A 22,350-nucleotide genomic window follows, 5' to 3' on the forward strand; every position below is an offset into this window, starting at 1 on the left:
CACACCAGCAGACATTTCAAAGGGCTTTAACAGACAGAGAAACTCAACAGAACTCTCAAGAGCAAAAACAAGAGTTAGTGGCAGAGAAAAACTCCTTCATTGAGGAAGAAACTCCAGGCAGGACCCAGACTTTGGAGGGCGGCGTGGTTTATGCTCAGGAGTAGTATTGCCGTGACTTAAGGTATCTTTAGATTAGCTACAGCGAGTTTTTTGGTCGACTTATTAAACAGGTTTTTATGTCATCAGTGGAAAACTAGTATTATGTTTACGTTATCTCCTTTGTTCCATTATCACCAAAATGTGGAATATTAGCTCACATTCTGACACCACTAAACCTTCAATAGTAGGACTGCATTTTACACAAATAATTTAAAACATAAACATTGTCCCCATCCTAGATCAGCCAGTGCAGCTAACTGTACATCATGCCTACTTGAACATAACATTAAAAACAATTACACAGAAATGTAGGTTATATCAATTTAATTTAAGTACTCTCTCAGAGACAGAGAGAAAACACGGAGAAGGTGTGTGTGAAACAACACCAAACACCCTGTGTCTCTATGGCTACACCTGCAGACTGAACTCACATATTAATTATGGATTGCTTTAGTTTTGTCAGAATCACTTGTGCTGCGTTTTGGGACCCAACAGCATTGAAAACCAATAGTCAGCATGGCTCCACATTTCCCTTCATTTCTCAGTGAATAATCGGTAAATTATGATATAAAAAGCATTTATATGCCCCGCAATGCACTGGCAATACATCCAGGGTGTTCCCCAGGGTGCAGCCAGTTGGGATTGGCTCCAGCAGCTCCTGTGAACCACAAGGCAGAAAAGCTGCTGAAGACAAGATGATAACGATCATTTTGTCTTCAAGAAAATGGATATATGGATGTAAACGTTAATATTTCTGATCTTGTCTATCAGTGTGTATACTGTGGTGGAAAAGCACACCTGCAGGCATAGCAAATCAGGATGTGTTGGAAAGGCCAAAGGCCATTGTGAAGTGTGTGACTCATCACACCGTAACCCCACAGATGTAGCATACAGTTTAAGAAGTGATGTCTTTAACACACTGTCTCCATTGATCTGTTTGACTGGTGGAGCTCTAGGGGGATATTTCATTTAGCTTCTAGCTAGTTAGTGGCTTCCATTCAGGGAGGGTTGAGGGATAATTCAATGAGCCCATTGTCTCACTGCTATTTGCATATCTGGCTTATAGTTTGGAAGTTGCGTTCACTACAATCATCAAACACAGAACTTTTTTTGTGAATGTCATTGAGATACTTATGAAGAGTCACATTCAGCCTCGACTACATTTAATTTCAAGTGCCTGAAGAAGTTTTGACCCACAGGATAAGGGTTCTCCTCTGGAGAACCGTGTCAACCCTCTAGCTTTTTCCTCTGTTGCTGACTTCAGCTAGAGAATCTTTTTGTTGGAACTTTTGCATTGTGTTTAAACTACATCGACTTTAGCAGCAGTTTCTACTCCTGACTGCTTCAGACTCTAATCATCAGACAAGGATCATCATTTGCCATTTGGATAATTTTCAAACAGGTCCAGCCCAAAGCAGATCAGCCTCTCCGCTGCCTGGACAGCCCTGAGGATGAGCGACAGGGACCGGGTGACGGTGGGGGGGCCAGTCATTTCCTTCTCTGCAGGGCAGGGTTTGACGACTTTGCTGGTGATGTTGTAAAGATTGGCGACTTCCTGTGAGAGCTTGAGGATGGAGAACTGTGGAGTCTTCCCTGGAAGACTGTACAGTAGGTTACTATGGAAACACAGGAAAAGAGAGAGCAGAGCACCAGTGAATGTGTTTGTTTAGATTTGTCTAAACCTGCAGATTACAGTTCTGTTTTGAAGCAGTTCACAACTTAAAGGTCCTAGAAAACATCACTGTCATGTCTGAATGCAATACGATACTATAATATCAGTGTTTGAGCACAACTGTCTCCTTTGTTGGAGGCAATTTAGAAGTAAAAATATGAATAACAAGGCAGTTAGAGACTGCAACATCCCGCGATATACCCTGACCCACTTTAAGGGTAGGTCAGGGTCAAAGCTTCAGGGTAGGTCAAAGTTATGCACTAGCTTTGACCAGAGATCAAAGCTAGTGTTTAGGTAGATCAAAGGACTAGCTTTGATCTATGGTCTAACACTGACCTTCTCCCTCGTCTTTCTATCTTATCCGGTTCCTGAGTGTAGTTGGACAAGTTTTGTCAAGGTAAAGGTCACCATCTCATTTTCCTCCCCTTTGCCACCCGAGTAATGTGCTATTTGTGTCATCTTTCTATCTGCAACGGTTGCAAAGATATTTGGTGGACATACGAACAAACACACAAACATAAACAAATTATAATACATCACCACTTTGAAGCGGGAGGTAATAATTATTACAGATGATTAAAGGATAATCACTCAGAGAAGTATGTTAGAGCGGTGCAGGACATGTATGAGGACTGTAAGACAGTGGTGAGGTGTGCTGAAGGTGTGACAGAGGAGTTCAAGGTGGAGGTGGGACTGCATCAGGGATCAGCTCTGAGCCCCTTCTTGTTCGCTATGGTGATGGACAGGCTGACAGACGAGGTCAGACAGGAATCTCCATGGACTATGATGTTTGCAGATGACATTGTGATCTGTAGTGAGAGCAGGGAACAGGTGGAGGAGAAGCTAGAGAGGTGGAGGTTTGTCCTGGAAAGGAGAGGAATGAAGGTTAGCCGCAGTAAGACAGAGTACATGTGTGTGAATGAGAGGGACCCAAGTGGAAGAGTGAGGTTACAGGGAGAAGAGATCAAGAAGGTGGAGGATTATAAGTACTTAGTCCAGAGCAATGGAGAGTGTGGAAAAGAGGTGAAGAAGCGTGTACAGGCAGGATGGAACGGGTGGAGGAAAGTGTCAGGTGTGATGTGTGATATAAGAGTTTCAGCTAAAATGAAAGGAAAGGTGTACAAAACTGGTGAGACCAGCGATGTTGTTTGGTCTAGAGACAGTGTCACTGAGGAAAAGACAGGAGACAGAGCTGGAGGTAGCAGAGATGAAGATGCTGAGGTTCTCTCTGGGAGTGACCAGGAAGGATAGGATCAGGAATGAGTACATCAGAGGGACAGCACATGTTAGAGGTTCTGGAGATAAAGTCAGAGAGGCCAGACTGAGATGGTTTGGACATGTCCAGAGGAGAGATAGTGAATATATTGGTAGAAGGATGCTGAGTTTTGAACTGCCAGGCAGGAGGCCTAGAGGAAGACCAAAGAGGAGGTTTATGGATGTAATGAGGGAAGACATGAAGGTAGTTGGTGTGAGAGAAGAGGATGAGAAGACAGGGTTAGATGGAGGACACTGATTGGCTGTGGAGACCCTGAAGGGAAAAGCCGAAAGCAGAAGAAGAAGAAAGATAATCACTCTACACAACCATGGGTGAGACCAGCTAGGATAACAGTTTTTTATCTGTTGGGCTGCATCTCATCTCTCCTTGCTTTATCTCTCAGGCACAAACACGTTTCAGCTCCTGCAGAGCTTCAAAGAAATGTCTCATACATTGTGTGTCCAAAATATCTGAATAGTCATAGATTGTGAATTTTAGAATAAGAGAGACATAACACATTTATATCAAACAGAACACGTGCCTCCGGGCAGAGTGATGACTTGAAGTACAATCAGTCTGATTCTCTCTCAGTTACAGTCACCTAGTTTATCTGCTTTAGTTATATGCTCCCTCCATGTACGTGTAATGGATGCATCCCTGTGTTAACAGCTATGTTCTTCCCTTTGTCCTTTATGGAGTTGAGCAGTTTCAAATAATGGTCACTGGAGGTTGTGATAATATAACTAGTAAATGCATATTAGTAAAAGCAGAAGATGTGCTTAGTTGTGCTCTGTCAGCCCATAACAGTGAGAACAGTGAACAGAGCAGGTTTCTTCTTCAATTATTTTCCATTCACATTTGTTGAGCTTGGATTGGGTGTCACGGTTTGGTGTTGGTGTCATGTTGCTCTGCTGTGCTGGGGTGTGGTAGGAGGAGGGGCCTAGCTTGTGGGCGGAGCCTCGTCTCAGCACCTGTTGCTCCTCTCAGCACCTGTGCTTGATCAGGCTGATTAGGCTGAGGCTTTTCAAGATGGGTTCTCTCTTGGTTCTGATGTCTGAATGGTGTAGTGATGTCTGAATGTTCTTTTTCCTAAAAGCCTTCATCATGTTTTCACTATGAATGGTAGAGACAATAAAAATAAGTTGATTAAGGTCCTAATCCTGCTCTCCGTGACAGAACGATCTCGCCAACATTAGACATATTGGACCCCTGCTTTCTCCAGGGTGTTGCTGCCCAAAGCAGCAGCATGCTGGCTGTCGGCCTTCCTCGATTTTCCAACTCCAACCTCCGCGCCTGTCCCTGAACCAGTTCCAGCGCCATTACCAGATCCAATTCCTGAGTCTGAGCCCCAGCCTGTTCCTGAGTCCGAAATTCATATGTCAGTGTGCAGTTGGGTTGAAACATTCATAGTGGGAAGATGTCGCTCAGGAAGTTAATGTTCATGTAAAGCCTCACCAGCTTTATTTTTAAGAATCTGGTTAGATGTCACACTTGAATGGTTTGTATTTCTGTGAAATCAAAAGTTCAGATTGAAAGTTTGACAGAACTTTAGTTGTCTTAAAAACAGCTGCTGTGATAAAAAATGTAACAAATTTAAGATAAGTTAGAAATAAAGCTTTAGAGGTACAGCTTTTCACTTAGTCTGCCAATGGATTGAATGAAGCAGAAATAAAGGTGTTCATACATGCAGCATACCTTTCAAGGACACTTTCTAAAGGTCTGGAAATCTGCTATTGTTACCCCTGTCTTAAAATCTCGTGACTCAACTTCTCTGCATAACTATCAGCCAATAAGCATTCTTCCTGTCATTTCCAAAATTGCAGAAAAATGGGTGGCACAGCAGATTGTCCATAACTTAAAGACCAGCTCCCCCTCTCTCCACCCAATGCAGTTTGGTTTCAGATCCAAGCATTCTACTGAAATGGCTACATGCCTCCTCATTGAGAAAATTAAATCTTTTCTCGACAAGGGTGGAGTTGTAGGGGCGGTATTCTTGGACCTCAGGAAAGCATTTGATTCAGTAAATCACTCTGTCCTTCTAACTAAGCTCTTGAAATTCAACTTCTCTCACAACGCTGTGAGCTGGATTGAATCCTATCTGCATGATCGAACACAATCTATCAGTTAACAACTGCAGATCTGGTTCTCTTCGGCTTACATCTGGAGTCCCCCAGGGATCAATATTAGGCCCCCTTATATTTAGTCTTTATACCAATGATTTGCCTACTGTTTCTCCTAACACTGAATGTTTAATGGATGCAGACGACACGGTTTTCTTTGTTCACGGTTGCTCCAAAGACACTGTTGCTGCTAAACTGCTAAATTACAACAATGTCCTGTGTTACAACTTGGTTATAAGAGTTCTGTCTACAGCTAACCATTTCTAAAACTATAGGCATGTATTTCACCAAAACAAATAGAATATCACCTGACCCTGACATGCGTGTTAATGGAGAAAAAATACAAATCATCAGCCAATATAAATATCTTGGGTTAGTAATAGATTCACAACTCTCTTTTGAAAGCTTTGTACAAACAAGCAATCAAAGTTATGGATAAAAAAACCTAGGACCTATCATCATCGTGCAGTGTTAAAAAAATGCAGCCTTTCAGACTGGGACAGTCTTCACACATTTGCAGATTTGAATTACATTTATAAAGTACTGTGTGATTTGGCTCCAGATCCTCTGGCAGAGTTCATCAGCCAAAGAAACAGCTCTGAGCGGGTCGCTCGTGGCTCTGTCAGAGGTGACCGCTTCATTTCTCTGCGCAGGAGCACTTTCAGTAAGTCTGCCTGGTCAGTGGGGGGCGCTAGTGAGTGGAACTCTTTACCTGAGGAGGTTAAACCACTCACAACATACAAGGTCTTCACTAAAAACTTGAAAATGTGGCTTATCGACTCCTATAGCTGCCAATACTAAAAGTTTTGATGTTGTGATCAAATGTTATGTTTAATATGTGTGATTCTCTTTTAATAGTACAGTAAGTGTTTGAGTATGTATATTTTTACTATATTGTAGATGTATTTTACTGATTTTACTGCTTTTCATACATCATGGCCAGGGGACTACAGATGAAAACTAGTCTTCTGGGTAATTCTGGCTTTTTTTTTAACCATGTATAATCACGTGTTATATGAAATTGCATTGTCCCCTTAAACTAAACTACACTAAACCTACTAAAAAAAGTACAGCTGAATTACTCTTTAGAGTCTTAAATGAAATTAGACAAGTCAAAATGCATGAATCGCACCAGACTGGGAGTTTCCTCTTTGAATCCGTCTGCACTTGCAGTAAATCTATCATTTACATGCAGAACTACACTCAACCACTCTGATCTGACATTCATCACAATGTATGACAGCATCTTTCTCAGATTTAGACCTTTACCTAATTCTTGCGGGAAACGAGCTGCAAATGGGCTGTACCATATGAGTGATTACAATTATACATGTGTCTTTGTATCCCGCTCACACTGTAGCACACAACAGGATGCTCACACGTAGAGAAGCACACCTATATAAATGCAAATAAGCCTTTGGGAGTGGCAGGGTAGTCACCTGTAGGTCTCAATGGCAGAGACCTGCTCTCCTTGGGGGCTGGAGTACATTGATTTCTCTTAAAGTGGCTGCACAGACAGTCTCAGCGAGTAAATGGAATGATTCTTCATCTGTTAAGACACAGGCTGTGAGCTGTAGGGTGTGAAGAACACTGACCTTCAGTGCACAATTTATAATCAATGTCACTGCGAAGATCCTCTATGTATTGTACCACAACACCATTACATGACACTGGAGAGCCAAAAAGAATAGTTCACATGGAAATGAAGATCCAGTCACTATCTAGTCACTCCTATGGATAAAGACAGCCAAGCGCTTAATTCACAGATTTCGCAAAGCACAAAAAACTGGAAAAGAAAGACTATTTTTAAAATGAAATATCATACCACACTGCAGATGCAGAAGCCCAAAATACAAAATATACCATGTACATCCATAACAAAGCTGGAGCCTCCACTGTAGCCTGTATACTCTTTTTTTTTTTGGTTTAGATGTGCATTTTATTGGTGATTATATTATGCGAGTAATATCTAACAATTAGAGATGATAATGAAGTAAAGGAACAATTCTGATCAGTGATCAGTAACACTTCAGCCAGCAAAAAGTCCCTAATGTAAGATAACCTTTAAAAAAATGCAAATTTTCCTGGAAACGTGGCCCCTCAGCTGATTGTGTAATGTCTGTAATATTTATGCGTTGCAGAAAATTCCATTCACGTACGAGGAGGGAGAAATCAGGCTATCTGGTTGTGCTTGAAGGAACTTGCTCATGGGAAGCAGAGATATTATTCCATCAGACAGTGATGTGTCCACATAAAGGACAAAGCTGTACTTTATATTACACTCTTGTTTTGCTGGGGGAAATAAGTTGATAGCAACATTTTATATTGGTAAGTAGGATAAAAAGCAGTGTTTTTTACTCTGAGACCATAATCCATCCATTGTCTGTACGTGCTTGTCCTGCTTATGGTCCTAGGCTGAAGTTATCTGAGCACACATTGGGCAAGAGGAAAGCCACATCCCTGGACAAATCACCAATATAAACCAGGCTGGTGTAAGTCTGCATCAATCTGATTCAAAACCAACAGGGCTGTAATGAATTTCAGAGATGGCCAGGCTTTATTGGTCACACAGCAGGTGAGAGAGTGACTGCACTGCTAGATAAGTTGTTTTTGTAATTATTGTAAGATTAATGAAACAAATTAAATGGAATTGCTAAGAGGGAAAGGTTGCTGGTTCAAGTCCAGAGGAGAGAGTAACTATTTGGTTTACTCACTTTTAGAAGCTGCTGGGTTGCCCACCAGTTGTGGAGGAACTGAACGACGACACACCCCAGGTGTTTGAAGAGCTAGAAATACAGTAGGTGATGGTCGCTTCATTGAAGCTGAACTCAGATAGCTAAAAGTGGCTCTAATTAGGAAAGCTATCAAGTCCAGTGGAATCCCTGTAGAAGTTTTAAACTGCGAGAACAAGTGGATGACTTCAGATATTTGGATCCTAGCTAGATGACCCTCCGAAAAAGACATCGGAGTGAGAAAAGCTCAGGCTTGCAGGACCTCATTCAGATGAGTAACTTCAGGAAGTCCAGCATGTCAACGATGACCAAGATCCAATTCTTTATAGGAAGAGTCTATCCTGCTGGATGGATGTGAAAGTTGGACGTAACCCCTCAGCTAGAAGGATCTCCTCCACCACAATGCTGAGAAGAGCTTTGATGTCAGGTGGTGGTCATACCTGCCTATAGTGAGTACTTGTATGGTCAGTTACCTCCAGTGGGTGGTTACTCCGACCTGAGTGCCCATCCACTGGGACTCTGACAGCCGACACATTGCCACAGATCCCATTAAGGCCAAAGCTGGACTATGTTGATGTCTTTGACAGGATGTTGATGATGTCACAACTAATGAACTCAAAGGATGAATGACGGATAGATTAGTCACATGTGGTTGTGGGTAACCAAGTAAGGAAGTGAAATGCAATACCAATAACACAAGTAAATATTGTACTATGATCACAAAGAGATTGACTGAAAGTCATGAGATAACCACAATGTGATTGCTTGCTTCTGTAAATGTGTATTTTTACAACTAACCGGCTGCTTTTCAGGGCTTTTACACAGAAAATGGAATATTTTGTATTTCAAAAATTAGAAGCCTGCAGATTAGGCACACCCTAAAACAGGGCTGGGCGCCCAATACTTAGACCAACCGCTTAATCACATCTGTTTCATGGGTAGGTCTCACTGTCATTTGCAACTTGATTGACATACAGCCCATCCAGTCTGAGATCTAATCTTTTCTAACAGGAGTAAAATCCCTAGCAAGATAATTATATAGTTAGCCTTCAATATATTAGGCACTAAAATGAACATGGAAGCTCGACATCGAAGAAAAAAAACATACCATTTCCCTGCTGAGTGGAAAGAGTACTTTTTGTCACAATGCAGTATTTGAAGCGCGTTTGTCTGACCGGCTAATCCATATCACATACAAAAGAGAAAAATTGTGGAGCAACACTTTTTTTTTAATCAGTTTACAAAGAGAAAAGAACAAAAATCCCTGTTGTCCAAACAGATGTCACTTCTCTCACAGCTGACTCCAAAAGTGAGGACAAACACCAAAGCATTCTTCAGAGAGAGTCAATTAATCATTAGAAACAGGAAGTCCAAGAAAGCACATAAGCAGCTGCAGACAACACAACTACCATTCTCACCTACAAGAAAATCAATCAAGTTCTTTTTTTTTAATATAGCGCTTAATCATGGCAACAGACATTTCAAAGTGTTTTAACAGACAGAAAAACCCAACGGAACCCTCCAGAGCATAAGCGACAGTGGCAGGGAAATACTCCCTCATTGAGGAAGAAACTCCGGGCAGGACCCAGACTCCTTTGACCGGTTGGGTGGTAAAGAAATAAAATGAAGGTAAGGACAGGGTCAGAGAGAGAGAGAGAGAGAGAGAGAGACAGTAGACGGTTGAGAGAGAGAGAGAGAGAGAGAGAGAGAGAGAGAGAGAGAGAGAGAGAGAGAGAGAGAGAGAGAGAGAGAGAGAGAGAGAGAGAGAGAGAGAGAGAGAGAGAGAGAGAGAGAGAGAGAGAGAGAGAGAGAGAGAGAGAGAGAGAGAGAGAGAGAGAGAGAGAGAGAGAGAGAGAGTGTCAGATAGGCCAGATAGAGTCAGTGTCTTTATGGTTATCGTTAGACCATTTGATGCAGACACTGACTTGGGGACGGGAAAGAAATTCTGGGTGTTGCACAACAGCAGCTTGTTGCACAACAACAGCAGCTTCTTTAAATCACCTGTTAAGCTAAAGGATCAGATGTTTATCTCCTCTGTTTGTCTAAACCTGAACATGCAGTTAAACCTTGAGCACCGGTACATAAGAGGTGCAGTGGAATTATCAGGTGGGCGGTTAATTGAAGGTTCAGGTGATATCAGGTGTGCTTTTTTAAATAAACACAAACACTTATGTCAGCTCCTCTAACGTTCACACACACAAGCACCACCTGCCCAACAAGAGTGACAATTATTCACACTCTCACACACAATGGACAGGATACTGGAGAAAGGATAGGAACACGCACAACAACATGCAGCCAAGTACCAATACTGACCATCTAATAACTACGAGTGCCTCCTTAGCTACACGCACGCACACACACAGGCACACACACACATTGTCTACACTATATTTTAAAATTGGCTTCTGATGTCACTTTTTCTGACATTTGTGTTTTTCATTTTTACTTTATATTTTATTTGTTTGGGGTTAGGACACTTTATTGAATAGAATATTTTAATCTTTCACCTTTCAAACATCATGGGAAAAAAAACATTCCATCAAAGTATAAACGATTATGATAGTGTTTAAATTTCTGTTGAGCAATGTCTGAGTGATTCGTAGGATCCTAGACTTTACTGGCTTCAGTGCCAAAATGATATTAAAACAGTGCAAATCTTACAGTCATCATTAATCTGTTCTAGTTCAATCTGTCTAGCTGGCCTACTGGTACACAAACAGGGCCAAGAAAAACTTTGGACACTTAACCCCCACAGAAAACTAAGGGATGCATAAAAACATTCAAAACAAGTTAGGTGAGGGTCAGCTTGACTGATGTTAATGTGGCTGGATATATACAGGATATTATGAAACAACACCCCAACCCCGGGAGTTACATGATTTGGCATAAACAATCATAGCCTCTAATCATAGCCTTAAATTTATGTCCAATGGGAGGGAGACCTTATTTACTTTTAACTTATCAAGATGATTAATATCTTCACAGTGACTATTATACAGCGTAGTATATGCTTTCTATGATCTGGATGTACCACAAAAGATTGTTAAGTAGATAGACTTTAATGATACTAATTGAGGTAGGAGGAAGCAGGAGAACCGGCAGAGAACCCACGCAGACACGGAGAGAACATGCAAACTCCACACAGAGTGGGACTCCAACCTGGAACCACCTTGCTGTGCAGCGACAGCACTACCCACTGCACCACCATGCCACCCATGGAGATAAATTAGATGTAAAAGAATATATATAGTATATACCCTAGAAAAAACATTACAAATATCCAAGCAGTTTGTACAGTGAAATGTCAGGTAGAGGTTACTAATAAATGTGAAATGTACAGGTTAAGATTATGGTCCAAAACCCATCCACACATCAGAAAGTGGTGGAACTCTGATGTGTTAGAGCTGTTGTACAGTACGACAGCTTGTTCAGAGTCCTCCTCTCCACCACAGCCTCCACAGTGTCCAGACTACAGCCAATCAGGAGCCAGCCTTCCTGATCAGCTGGTTGATTCTGTTAGTGTCACTGGTTCTGATGCTGCTCCCCCAGCAGACCACGGCAGAGAAGAGAACGCTGACCACAACAGACTGGTGGTAGAACATCTAGAGAACGCTGGCCACTACAGACTGGTGGTAGAACATCTAGAGAACGCTGACCACAACAGACTGGTGGTAGAACATCTAGAGAACGCTGACCACAACAGACTGGTGGTAGAACATCTAGAGAACGCTGGCCACTACAGGCTGGTGGTAGAACATCTAGAGAACGCTGGCCACTACAGACTGGTGGTAGAACTTCTAGAGAACGCTGGCCACTACAGACTGGTGGAAGAACATGGATTCTTTTGGCAGAAAGAACCACTAATTTCTCTTCTTGCAGTTTAGACTGTATTGAAGAGTGAATCACATCAACTCTAAATAAGAGAAAGCTGGAGTTCTTGAGTTGAGGGACACAGGTGAGTTAATGGACCTGTACTGATGGGAGTGTTGAGGGTTAATTCTTGTTGCCCATCTCATTAGAGATGCCCCCAACCTCCCAACTAATTTCTATAATGCCAGAAATAACATCATCACCTCACTGGTAGTAAGAAAACACAACAGTGCTGCAGTGATTGTGTTTGAAACAAACTAATGTCTGTCAGCAGGATGACACAGCTGCAATGATGTCACAATGTAGAGCCTTCTGTAGTCCCCCTGTCACCTTAGACAGACAGACAGACACACACACACACACACACACACACACACACACACACACACACACACACACACACACACACACACTCCTTACTGCCACCTCAGCGATATTCAGGACTCCACTGCTTACTGCTTCTTGCCTCAGCCTGTAGACTGCTGAAATGAGGATGTTACATTAATACAGCTCACAAAAAATATGACGGCATAGAAAAAATATTGTCCAAAGGGAAGAGTGTTCCCATGTACATGATCCTCCATCAGTTTTATTTTATGCTGCTATTTGTGTTTATTTTACAGATTTTTTTTGGCAGAAATAGAAAACCTTGAATTATCAAGCAGCCAATCACAACTTTTAAAAGAATCAGTCAGACCTGCCAGTGAGGTGCAACATACTGTACCTTCAGAATCCTCACCTTGAGGATTCTCTATTAGAATTTTTTAATCAATGTCATACACCTCGTATATTTGGGTTTCCATCCCTGATTTACGCGAGTTACCCTTGACAACATCTTGTGTGTAACAGAAAGACTGACGATGGGATTCTTTGGAAAGGGTCATAAACGTCAGTGAGGAATTTAATGATTAATTACCTAACAAGCAGCTTGCACATAACCACAAAAATACACATTAGGACCATAATTAAATAATAATTAAATCATAATTTTGTTTATGTTGTTTAAAATTCGACCCAGGGTTTTATTGCTTAAACGATAAATCACCAAGGTAAACATTTTAAAGACTTGTCTAATTGTCTCAGTCCTGTGAGGTAATGCTAACTTCCCTTATAAATGACTGCTATTAAGCCTTAATGCTTTTCAAGCATGATGGAGCAGCAAATTTTAGCTTGGATACTAATGGCAGTGTGGGACAATTAACATGTCTATTACTGACATAAACTGTGAATAACAGTGAGCGGCTGAGGCCATTTATTCCGTTGGAATCTCGTTGAATGGTAGACAGATAAAGTGCTGAGGGGAAGACGGCGTGTGTGCGAGACAGAGTGAGGATGAAATCAAACAGGGCAGAGGCGTTACTATTATGAGATATAGTTGCTGGGGAAAAAGTCGCCACTATCAGTCAAGGTCAGCTGTCCTCCAACCAAATGTAATGTGAAATGATTTATGGTGTTTATTCTTTGGCTGGACCCTAACTAAAATAACTTTGCCAACTAATCCAGAGCTCTCACTTACTTGTTCATGCACAGCATGGAGCCAATGAGATACCGCTGCTCTGTCCTGAAAAACTGCTCCAGGCCAAAAACAGCAAACACTGCTGTCTGTAAATTATTTGTGTTTTCATCTTTTTAGTCAGGAGGAATAAATATGAAGCTTTATGTTACATTATTGCTGCTCTGCTCAACAAGTAGAACACAATGAAAAACAACTGAATGCCCCCAATACAAGACAGAAGGCTGACTGCGGATGTAAATCATGGCCAACACACTACAGTACAGGTCTGTATGTGATTCTGGGGTTGGGGAAGATTTCTCTGGTAGAAAGGGCTTCAGAAAGAGGGTAGAGCTACGTATCTATTGCCTCTGTTATCATGGATTCCATCACCACTGGGAAATATAACAAATAAAAGCAATTTTGTTTTTGCCACTGTTTTTCAGGAGCTGAATTAAAAGATGTGATGTTTGCTAATGTTTTTAAACCCATTGAAGTGAGCATTTCACCACCGATGGAGTTCATTCATCCACCTGGTGGGTTCACACACAACCTCATCACAAAACATCTCACACTGGTTTCCAAAAGTTTAGTAATATACAGCTTCCTCAGAATTGTCTGAGAGCAGCCACCCAGACAGTTAAGAAAAAGGTTGTTTGCTTAACCAACGGTCTTATGATATGTACTATACAGTATAGGCAAAGCACGATAAAACAAGCCATCTTTCATGTACGGTGGTTCCATGATGAGATCTGGATCCACTTCCTTCATCTTCTGCCACCAGCATTAATGATGGAAGGATCTGGATTTATTTCCTGGAGGCTACACAGCTGCGTCGTTCCACCTCTTCATCCCTACTCAGGTAAATATAAACCCATTTGTTCATATGTTGTCTCCCCCAAGTTGTTGTTGACGGGGTAGATAATTTGAAAATGGTGGAGCCAGAGGCCAAATATGTCAGCAAAGATTAATGGTTTCAATAGAGATGTCAGATGGACGAGCACTTGGCTTTTAAAGAGAATGAGGAATTAAATACTGATTGGTTTAATTAATGCTAAGCCCAGCTCATCTATGAATAATTCAGTAACATCTTCTAAGCTATTTGCACATTATATCATATGGACTGTAGATCAGGAGCTCTTGATCCTTTAAAATGGTTCAGTTCTGGTAACTTCTAACATATCAGATTTAGATAATTGATTTTAATACATTCAACATATTCTTGCTATCACTTGACCTCCATGAAAACTAAATATGGTGCTAAAATGTAATAAGAATACGGTATTACTCAAACAACACGTCAGTCTTCGCCTCGGCTCCAGGTTCGCTCGTCTAGAACACGAGTCTTGTGCTGATCTGTGTGAAGCTCCTACCTTGGTGCAGCCTTCATTTGGAAATAGATGTGAGTATTTGTCGTGAATACGGTGCTACTGTGCAGGACTGTGAATCATCATTACGGCAGAGCAACAATGGGCCTCATGCATGAATCCTGTCAAGGTTCGTCTATATTTCTGGTTCATTTTTGGTTGAATTGAGTGTTGAATTTGTTTTTCAAATGACTGGTTAACATCAGATAGCCGTAATCTGTTCCAAATCATTGTACCCATTTTTTTTTCTTCTCAAGATGACCGTCATCACTAAATTGAGCTGTATACATTTTCCTTCCATAATTTTGAGAGAGAAACAAGGTGTCTTACTTCAGAGGCCAAATTTACAGAGACCGAGAGCTTTGTCACATGCAATCACCTGAAGCACCTGCTGAAGGAAAGAGCTTTTGTAGGACGACTGCTCTTTGGCTGTTATTGTGAAGATGCTTCACCACCTTCACAGAAGTTCTGATCGATGAGCTCAGCTTCAAGGTGGAGGTCCAAGAACAACGTCACAATTCTGACCGCAAAAAATATGAACATTTGGTTACCATTTATGATTAGGAAATTAACTACATAGAACTGACCTTTACCTTCGGAATGTAAAATATCATGACTTAATTTCATTCAGTTGGATACGTGTGTGAAATTATGACATTATTATTATTATTATTATTACTATTATTATTATTATTATTATTATTATTATCATCATCATCATCATTATTATACATACATAATAGATTCCTTTAAAATGGCATGAATCCCTGATTTAAGTCACTGAACTTATTCTGATCTTTGACCACTAAAATCTAATTAGGGGCAGCGGTGGCTCAGTGGTAGAGAGGGTCGTCCAATGTTCCCAAGGTTGTCAGTTGGATTCCCGCTCCCGCCCAGCCACCTCGGAGTGTGAGCTGACAGTTTGAGGTGTCAGCTCATCTCCAAAGCACTGCCGAGGCGCCCTTGAGCAAGGCGCCCTTGCTGCCAAGGCACTCTTTACAAGTTGCTCATTAGGGTGCACCATGAAGGAGCTGCCTGCCACTCTACCTCCCCCACACTGCTTGCCTACAGGCCCTCTAAGTGTGTGTGTTATGATCACACACGATATATATATATATATATATATATATATATATATATATATATATATATATATATATATATATATATATATATATATCGTGTGTGATCATAACATCTATATGCATCTATATGCATGACTAATAGCTAAAATTCTGAAAGAGTGTACAACTAACTAGTTTCCCTTTGGGGATTAGTATAGTGTATGAAATTTAAAAAAAACAAAATGTTTGTGCCACAGTCAAATTAATTTTTGGGGGGATTCTTAATACAAGCCACTCTCAAGGTCCTTCACAGAAAAGTTCACACGGTTAATCAATTTCTCAGATAGCAGTTGCATAACACGGATGTATGTCCTATAAAAGAACAGCAGAAGGAAAAGGATGTGAAATTGACAAGGAGAATCAGTGTTCACTGTGGTTTGAACCAACACATGTTTACTAGGAGGGCTGAAACCAGAGCATCCCGTGTCTATATGACACTGACAAGAATATTTTATGGGGACCCTGGTCTCATTCCCAGGGATCTTGGCACATTCCTTATAAAGCAGCAGAATTCCTCCAAAGGAAAAACAAATCCATGCCAGACAAGTAGACCAATTAAACAACAGAATCTATTCTACAATGCTTGATTTTCCAAAATGGTTTTGAATGTTGGGTCACACACTTTCACAAAGGAGCCCAGAGTCTAGTTTCTATGTGTCAGATCACGTCAGCAGTGACCTTAAACCAAGCAAAGAGATTTTGGGTCTAATCTTAATGACAGTGCTGTTCGGTGTTTGAAATGCTTGTTGCAGACAGGCTTTCCATATCAGGAACAAATGCTAATTGCTTGTATGGTGATATCAGGAGGGACAGCGGTGACATTTTCCCTTCAACCTTTGAAGAACATGAGATGTGATAGTTCACACATTGAACAGCACCTTTTGAAGGTTTTGTGCACGTCCCTGCTGATCAGTGTTCTGAATGATGTAAAAGTTTGACCACTTTTCCTGCAGTAGAGTTGAATGAAGCCCCACAAACTGTGGAGAGATCTGCACCCTGACGATTCTCTGCTCTGTCACATTATCATGTGTCTGAAGACACAAAGCTGTCATTGTATGTGTGAGAATGAGAATGTGTTGCTATTATTACGGTGATGTTACACCGTTGGGCGCAGAATCGCGATGATAGACTCCACTTTTAGTCACAGACTGTCATTATCTCTCTTATGTTAGGCAATTATGGAAAGTGCAAAAGCCTTCATGAGGCCCCTAATGTCTGAGTCAAATAGCTAATTGGTCAATCACTTCACCATATCCCAGAAATTTTAGTCCATTTGACAAAGAGATCCACAAATAGTCAGAAAAAAAGGGTTTTGTTCCTTCACACTGACGCAACAATGCTGGCATATTTCCGCGTCTGTGATTTTAAATAGCACACCAAGTCCTGAAGCAAACAGCTAATGCTGCCCGTGGAGGAGAAGGCTTTGACTAAGGAAACATTGAAATAGTCTGCCTAATGCAATGACAAATGCAAACATGTTTTCTATATGTCTATAAATTAATAAAAGGTGACAGAATCTAAAAGAGAAAAAAAACCCTGAGATATATGTTGTTTAGTGATGGTAGATTGAATATCTGCTGGTCAATAAAAGAAAAAAGACCCATTTTATCTTTAGAAAAAGAACAAAACCTACAGATTGTGATGTCCATCGTCTGCAGTCTGTACCTGTGTACCATATCAATGGTCTCCTACCTGTACACTCCAGGAAGGGTCTGTGGGATGATGAAACTCTTCTCCAGGTCACGGAGTACATCATTCAGCATCCGGATGTGGGAGGGGTCTCTCTCTTTAGGGTCATTGGCCGGCCGCATGGTTTCTGACTGGAGGAAAGCAGCGTGCTCTCTCAGAGACGAGGCTGAGGACAGTAGAGCCTGGGACACAGTTGTCTTCTCTAGACACATGTAAAACAGAGGCAGAGATGCAGATGACGTGAACAGCAGAACTGTGGGTCACTTTGTGTGCCACAACAGGTAAAAGAGCAACATATGGAAAACAGTTGAACTGAAAGTAAGTGATTTCAAGTTGAGGTTAATGTTTTTGGGGGTTCTTTTTGTGTAGTTGGGCAGTGGAAGGAATACTTCCAGGATCTCCTCAATCAATGTTTTAGGGTTGTCTGGTTGACATGTCTTTGTAACATTGTGTGTTCGACAGGTACAGTGTCTCTGGAGTGGCAGACTGGGGTGGTGGTTCCCCTTTTTAAGAAGGGGGACCATAGAGCGTGTTTCACACAGGGATCTTAACCTTCGGCCTCCCTGGGAAAGTCTACTCCCTGGAGAGGAGAGTCTGGCTGTTAGTTGAGCCTCTGATTCAAATGCTGGAACACTGGACCAGTTCTATACTTTTGCAAGGGGGCTGGAAGGACCTGAAGAGGGCTTACAATCATGTCCCCCCATGAGGCATCCTTTGGTGAGTTTTTCGGGAGTATGGGGTGGATGACTCATTGCTTCAGACCGTTCAGTCCCTGTAATTCTGGAGTCAGAGTCTGGTTCACATTGTTGGCAGTAAGTTAGGGTTATGGTAAAAATGTAACCCACAGAACAAGAACAGCAGAACACATATCACAAAACTCAACCTCTTTTGTACGTATCGACCATCATAACCATAATACTGGCGTACCTGACAAAGTTTGCTGACTGAAACAAAAACTTAAAAATATTGTGTCCTGGTCGAGGAAAACTTGCGTGTCTAGAAAGTGTTCATCCTATACAAGTTTTTTTGCCTCTTTTGCTCAAGTGCTAACTTTGCTAAGTGTATGGCTAAGTTAATTCACTTCAGCATGTCCCAACATGGACAATGGAGTCAGCATCTGTGCTTACAGGTCTTTTAAATGAAGCTTGCTGCAATGAAGGAATGATGCACAACACGGTGTCACGGTGGGCGGGGTATAGGCCCAAATGCAGGACACGAGTGAAGAAGCCTTTGTCCATGAATCAAAATCAAATCAAAACATAGGCAGAATACAAAATGAAGGCAGAATCAAGACGGAACTACAAAACAGAACTACAAGGCAAAACTTCAGGTCAGAACTACAAGTACGAACTGGCAAAGTATACTAGTGATGACAGTTTGACACTGAAGCTTCGGTACACATTTCAAACCCCAGAACTACAATTCAATAGAACCACTGCTACGAAGCTTGCTTTGAGGCGGAAGAAAGTCACGTGACAATGACGTCTGAAGCAGCAACTGCTTTGTTTCCTGAGGGAACCACCCGACATCCTGAGTATTTAATTCACTGACCCGCCTCCTTGTCTGTGACAGGTTTGAATTTTAGCGCCTAAACTCCTTTATATACGCTCTAAAAAATGCAACATTTGTGGGTTTTTGTCGGAGAGTTGTTGTTGCTGTTGTTATTGCATTGCGTCGCTTTTTTGGATCGTTGGATCATTATGGAGCCAGTCAGGGAGACAGGTCGTTCTGAAATGTGGGAACACTTCATTCTGATCTCTGCTGGTAAGGTAGGTGTAATGTCACATCTGTAATGAAGGAAGTTACATGTCTAACAGTAACTAGCTATAGCTATGGTCTACCATCCGTGTATATTGATTAATAATAATAAATTATGCTGTTTATGTGACAGCTTTATAGAGTCAAACTGTATTATTATTATTAACAAATAACTTTCTGTCCTGGTCCAGTGCTTGGTGTGTTCCGCTGAGCTGAAGTATCATGGGGATACTTCCTCCATGATAACACACTTCACTGCTAAACATGGAGCTGCTGGAAATCAGGGGACCCCAAATCAAGTTTGGCTATATTATTATATTAGACACTAACACAATGTGGTCTGGCTGTGTTTCTTGAGTCGTAGGCCTTTTGGTATTGTTTTAATCATTTACTTTTTATTTCTGTCATAGTGGACCAGAAGCGAAAGATGGATGAGGCTTTTGTAAATATGGTGGTGAAAGACTCGCAGCCCTTTGCCATCGTGGATGACTGTGGCTTTTTTTTTTTTTTAAATTTTATATACTGGTTTGATCCCCGAAGGGAAATTAAGAACGCACACTCTTGCTACTGATTCAAACGCATGCATACATATATATGCATGCGTACATATATATGTATTTATGCATACATATATATGCATACACATATATGCATGCTTCAAGGAGTTTGTGGGATTACTTGATCCCTCATACGTTCTTCCATCCAGGCGAGCTCTCAAGAACATGTTGCTGCAGAAATATGAGGAGGAGACCAAGGCCAAGGCTGTCATGGCGAGGGTGGAGGCTGTGAGTCTCACTGCTGATATGTGGACGTCCGTTAATATGGAGGTGTGTCTTGCAGTGACCTGCCACTACATGGAGGACCTCATGAAGCTGGCCACAGTGCCTTTCTCTGAAGCACACACTGCAGCTAACATGAGTGCGGCTACAAGATCTCTCATGAAGAAGAAGTCACGGCTTCACAACGGTTGGTCCTCTCCTCAACCGCTGCTCATCACCACGCCCGTTACTGGTCTTCACACCTGGACTCAATTGGGATGATGGACATGAGGCTTCTTAAGCCAGGTCTGGTCAGAGCTCTTTGCCAGTTTGTCCTGGAATTTTGTCCTGTAGTCCTAGAATGTAGTTTTGTGGTTCTGTCCTTTCCTGCACACGTTTTTCTATATCTGCTTTCGTCTTGTTTGATATTGCTTGTATCCGGAGATTTGAGTTTTTCTGTTTAAATCATGGACAAAAGCTTCATCCACCGTGTCCTGCATTTGTGTCCATATCCCTCCCTTCCTGACAGCTTATGTTGTATTTGTTTGACACAACTGGGAAAACCAGCCATGAAACAGCAAAACAACAGGGACAGAACTTAGTGTCTATGATGCAAAATAAATTTGAGACGGCAGAAAGCCAAACAGCACTGAGGATGTCAACGCTGCTGGATCCAAGATTCCAAACAATCAGATCCTACAATTAAGGACAGGCCCAGGCAGTGGTGAGACGACTGACAGCTCAGTGCTTTGAATCCATAAGAAACAAAACCACCCCACAATTGTAGAACAACAGCCCTCCACATTGGATCAACCAGCATCTGCTGAAACCCACAAGTAATATTATAAATAGCATTTTTTTTCCAATAAGTTACAATGCTGATGATTGTTGTCATGTTTGTCTCTCAGATAGGAACCTTCGGGAAACGCTGGACCGAGATGCGTCGCATGCAAGGAGGGCAAGGAATGCTACTGCAGACCCAACTGTGGAGGTGCAGCGGTACCTGACCGAACCACCACTGGCCAGGTCAGAAGACCCTGTGGATTACTGGCAGAACCATCGGAATGTTTACCCCGATTTGTTTAAACTGGCAAAAAAAAAAAGCATGCTTCATGTGTTCCATGTGAACGAGTGTTCTCCAAATCTGGAGAAATTGTGACCAAAAAAAGAAACCGTCTAAATCCAAATACTGTGGAAAAAATCATGTACCGCAATAAAAATCTTATAAAATAAAAAATCAGCCCTTTCATAGTTGCACAAGCACAACCAACCAATACCAGATTTTCCCAGCATTCGCTCCTCAACACCACTCCACGCATTTGTCAATCATTATCAGTCCATGGAATATAATATTCAGTCTAGGGTGTATCAACATTTAAAATGAAAGATACTTTAAGTCCAAGCAAAAAGGAGGTGATTGACAAGAAGCTTTCAACTACACACATACACAAACTAACTCGCAGCGCAGGGTTTGAACTACGCCAGGAGAGGTCACTATAGCTGAAGCTTCGAGTAATGAAGGCTTTTTTGAACCAGTTGACTCAAGTGATTCAGTGCTTCACAAAAGCTTCATTTGGTAGTGACGTGACGCTGAGGATCGAAGGATCGAAGCTCCGAAGCGTGTGCCGAGTAGGGGAGGGGCGTTCCCGCGAAGCGCGTATCGAGGCTTGCTTCATCCAAAGGAGGAGCTGAAAAGGATGACGTCCGGAGCATCGCCGGGCAGTGAGGTTTCGGGCGTGATGTTCCGTATCGAGGCTTCCATCACGGGAAAGTCCCGCTACATGGGACTGTAGCGGGACTGTTTGGTCGTGGATAGTGTGGAGACAGTTTGGGATTTGAGTCAAGACATATTTTGGAGAGAGGTATAGATAGTGTGGAGAGAGTTGGTTTAGGAGAGATTCAGGAGATGGAACCTCCCACAGTGGAGATATTGTTGTTTCTAAATAAAAACCGATTATGTCACAAATCATAATCACTGGCCTTACCTCAATGTTACAGAAACAATCAACACCAACCACCCTCCCCTCACTGTACACGCTTATTTCCTTTTTCCTCATGTCCAAATAATCACTTTCCATACTGCCGGTGCGTGTGTGTGTGTGTGTGTGTGTGTGTGTGTGTGTGTGTGTGTGTGTGTGTGTGTGTGTGTGTGTGTGTGTGTGTGTGTGTGTGTGTTGTTTATATATGCTATATACATATATACATATATATATGTATATTACAATCACTAAAATATGTATGTTTTGCATCCTTCCTTATTTTGCTGACAGTTTTATTAACAGGCTTTCTGCAACATGCAACACACTTCAAAATCATGCCACCTGATATTTTAACATCCAGTAGATGTCGCA

At 41.7% G+C, this 22,350-nt stretch overlaps 1 protein-coding gene and 1 long non-coding RNA gene across 2 annotated transcripts in view; one reads left to right on the forward strand and one right to left on the reverse strand.

The window, feature by feature from the left end:
• Positions 1-22,350, reverse strand: part of LOC137598558 (inactive N-acetylated-alpha-linked acidic dipeptidase-like protein 2) — a 428,247-nt gene continuing 405,897 nt past the window's right edge. The window contains exons 16-17 of the mRNA XM_068318829.1: positions 17,487-17,685; positions 1-1,775 (exon numbers count right to left, since the gene is read on the reverse strand). Of these exons, the coding sequence (XP_068174930.1) occupies positions 1,532-1,775; positions 17,487-17,685 (443 nt within the window). The 3' untranslated portion in view covers positions 1-1,531. The remainder of the gene's footprint in view (positions 1,776-17,486; positions 17,686-22,350) is intronic.
• Positions 17,707-21,205, forward strand: LOC137598563 (uncharacterized). The gene is made up of 3 exons (XR_011036700.1): positions 17,707-17,801; positions 17,946-20,305; positions 20,908-21,205. It is a non-coding gene; the product is annotated as an uncharacterized lncRNA (long non-coding RNA).

Source organism: Antennarius striatus, chromosome 7, assembly GCF_040054535.1.
Source record: "Antennarius striatus isolate MH-2024 chromosome 7, ASM4005453v1, whole genome shotgun sequence".
Taxonomy (NCBI): domain Eukaryota; kingdom Metazoa; phylum Chordata; class Actinopteri; order Lophiiformes; family Antennariidae; genus Antennarius; species Antennarius striatus.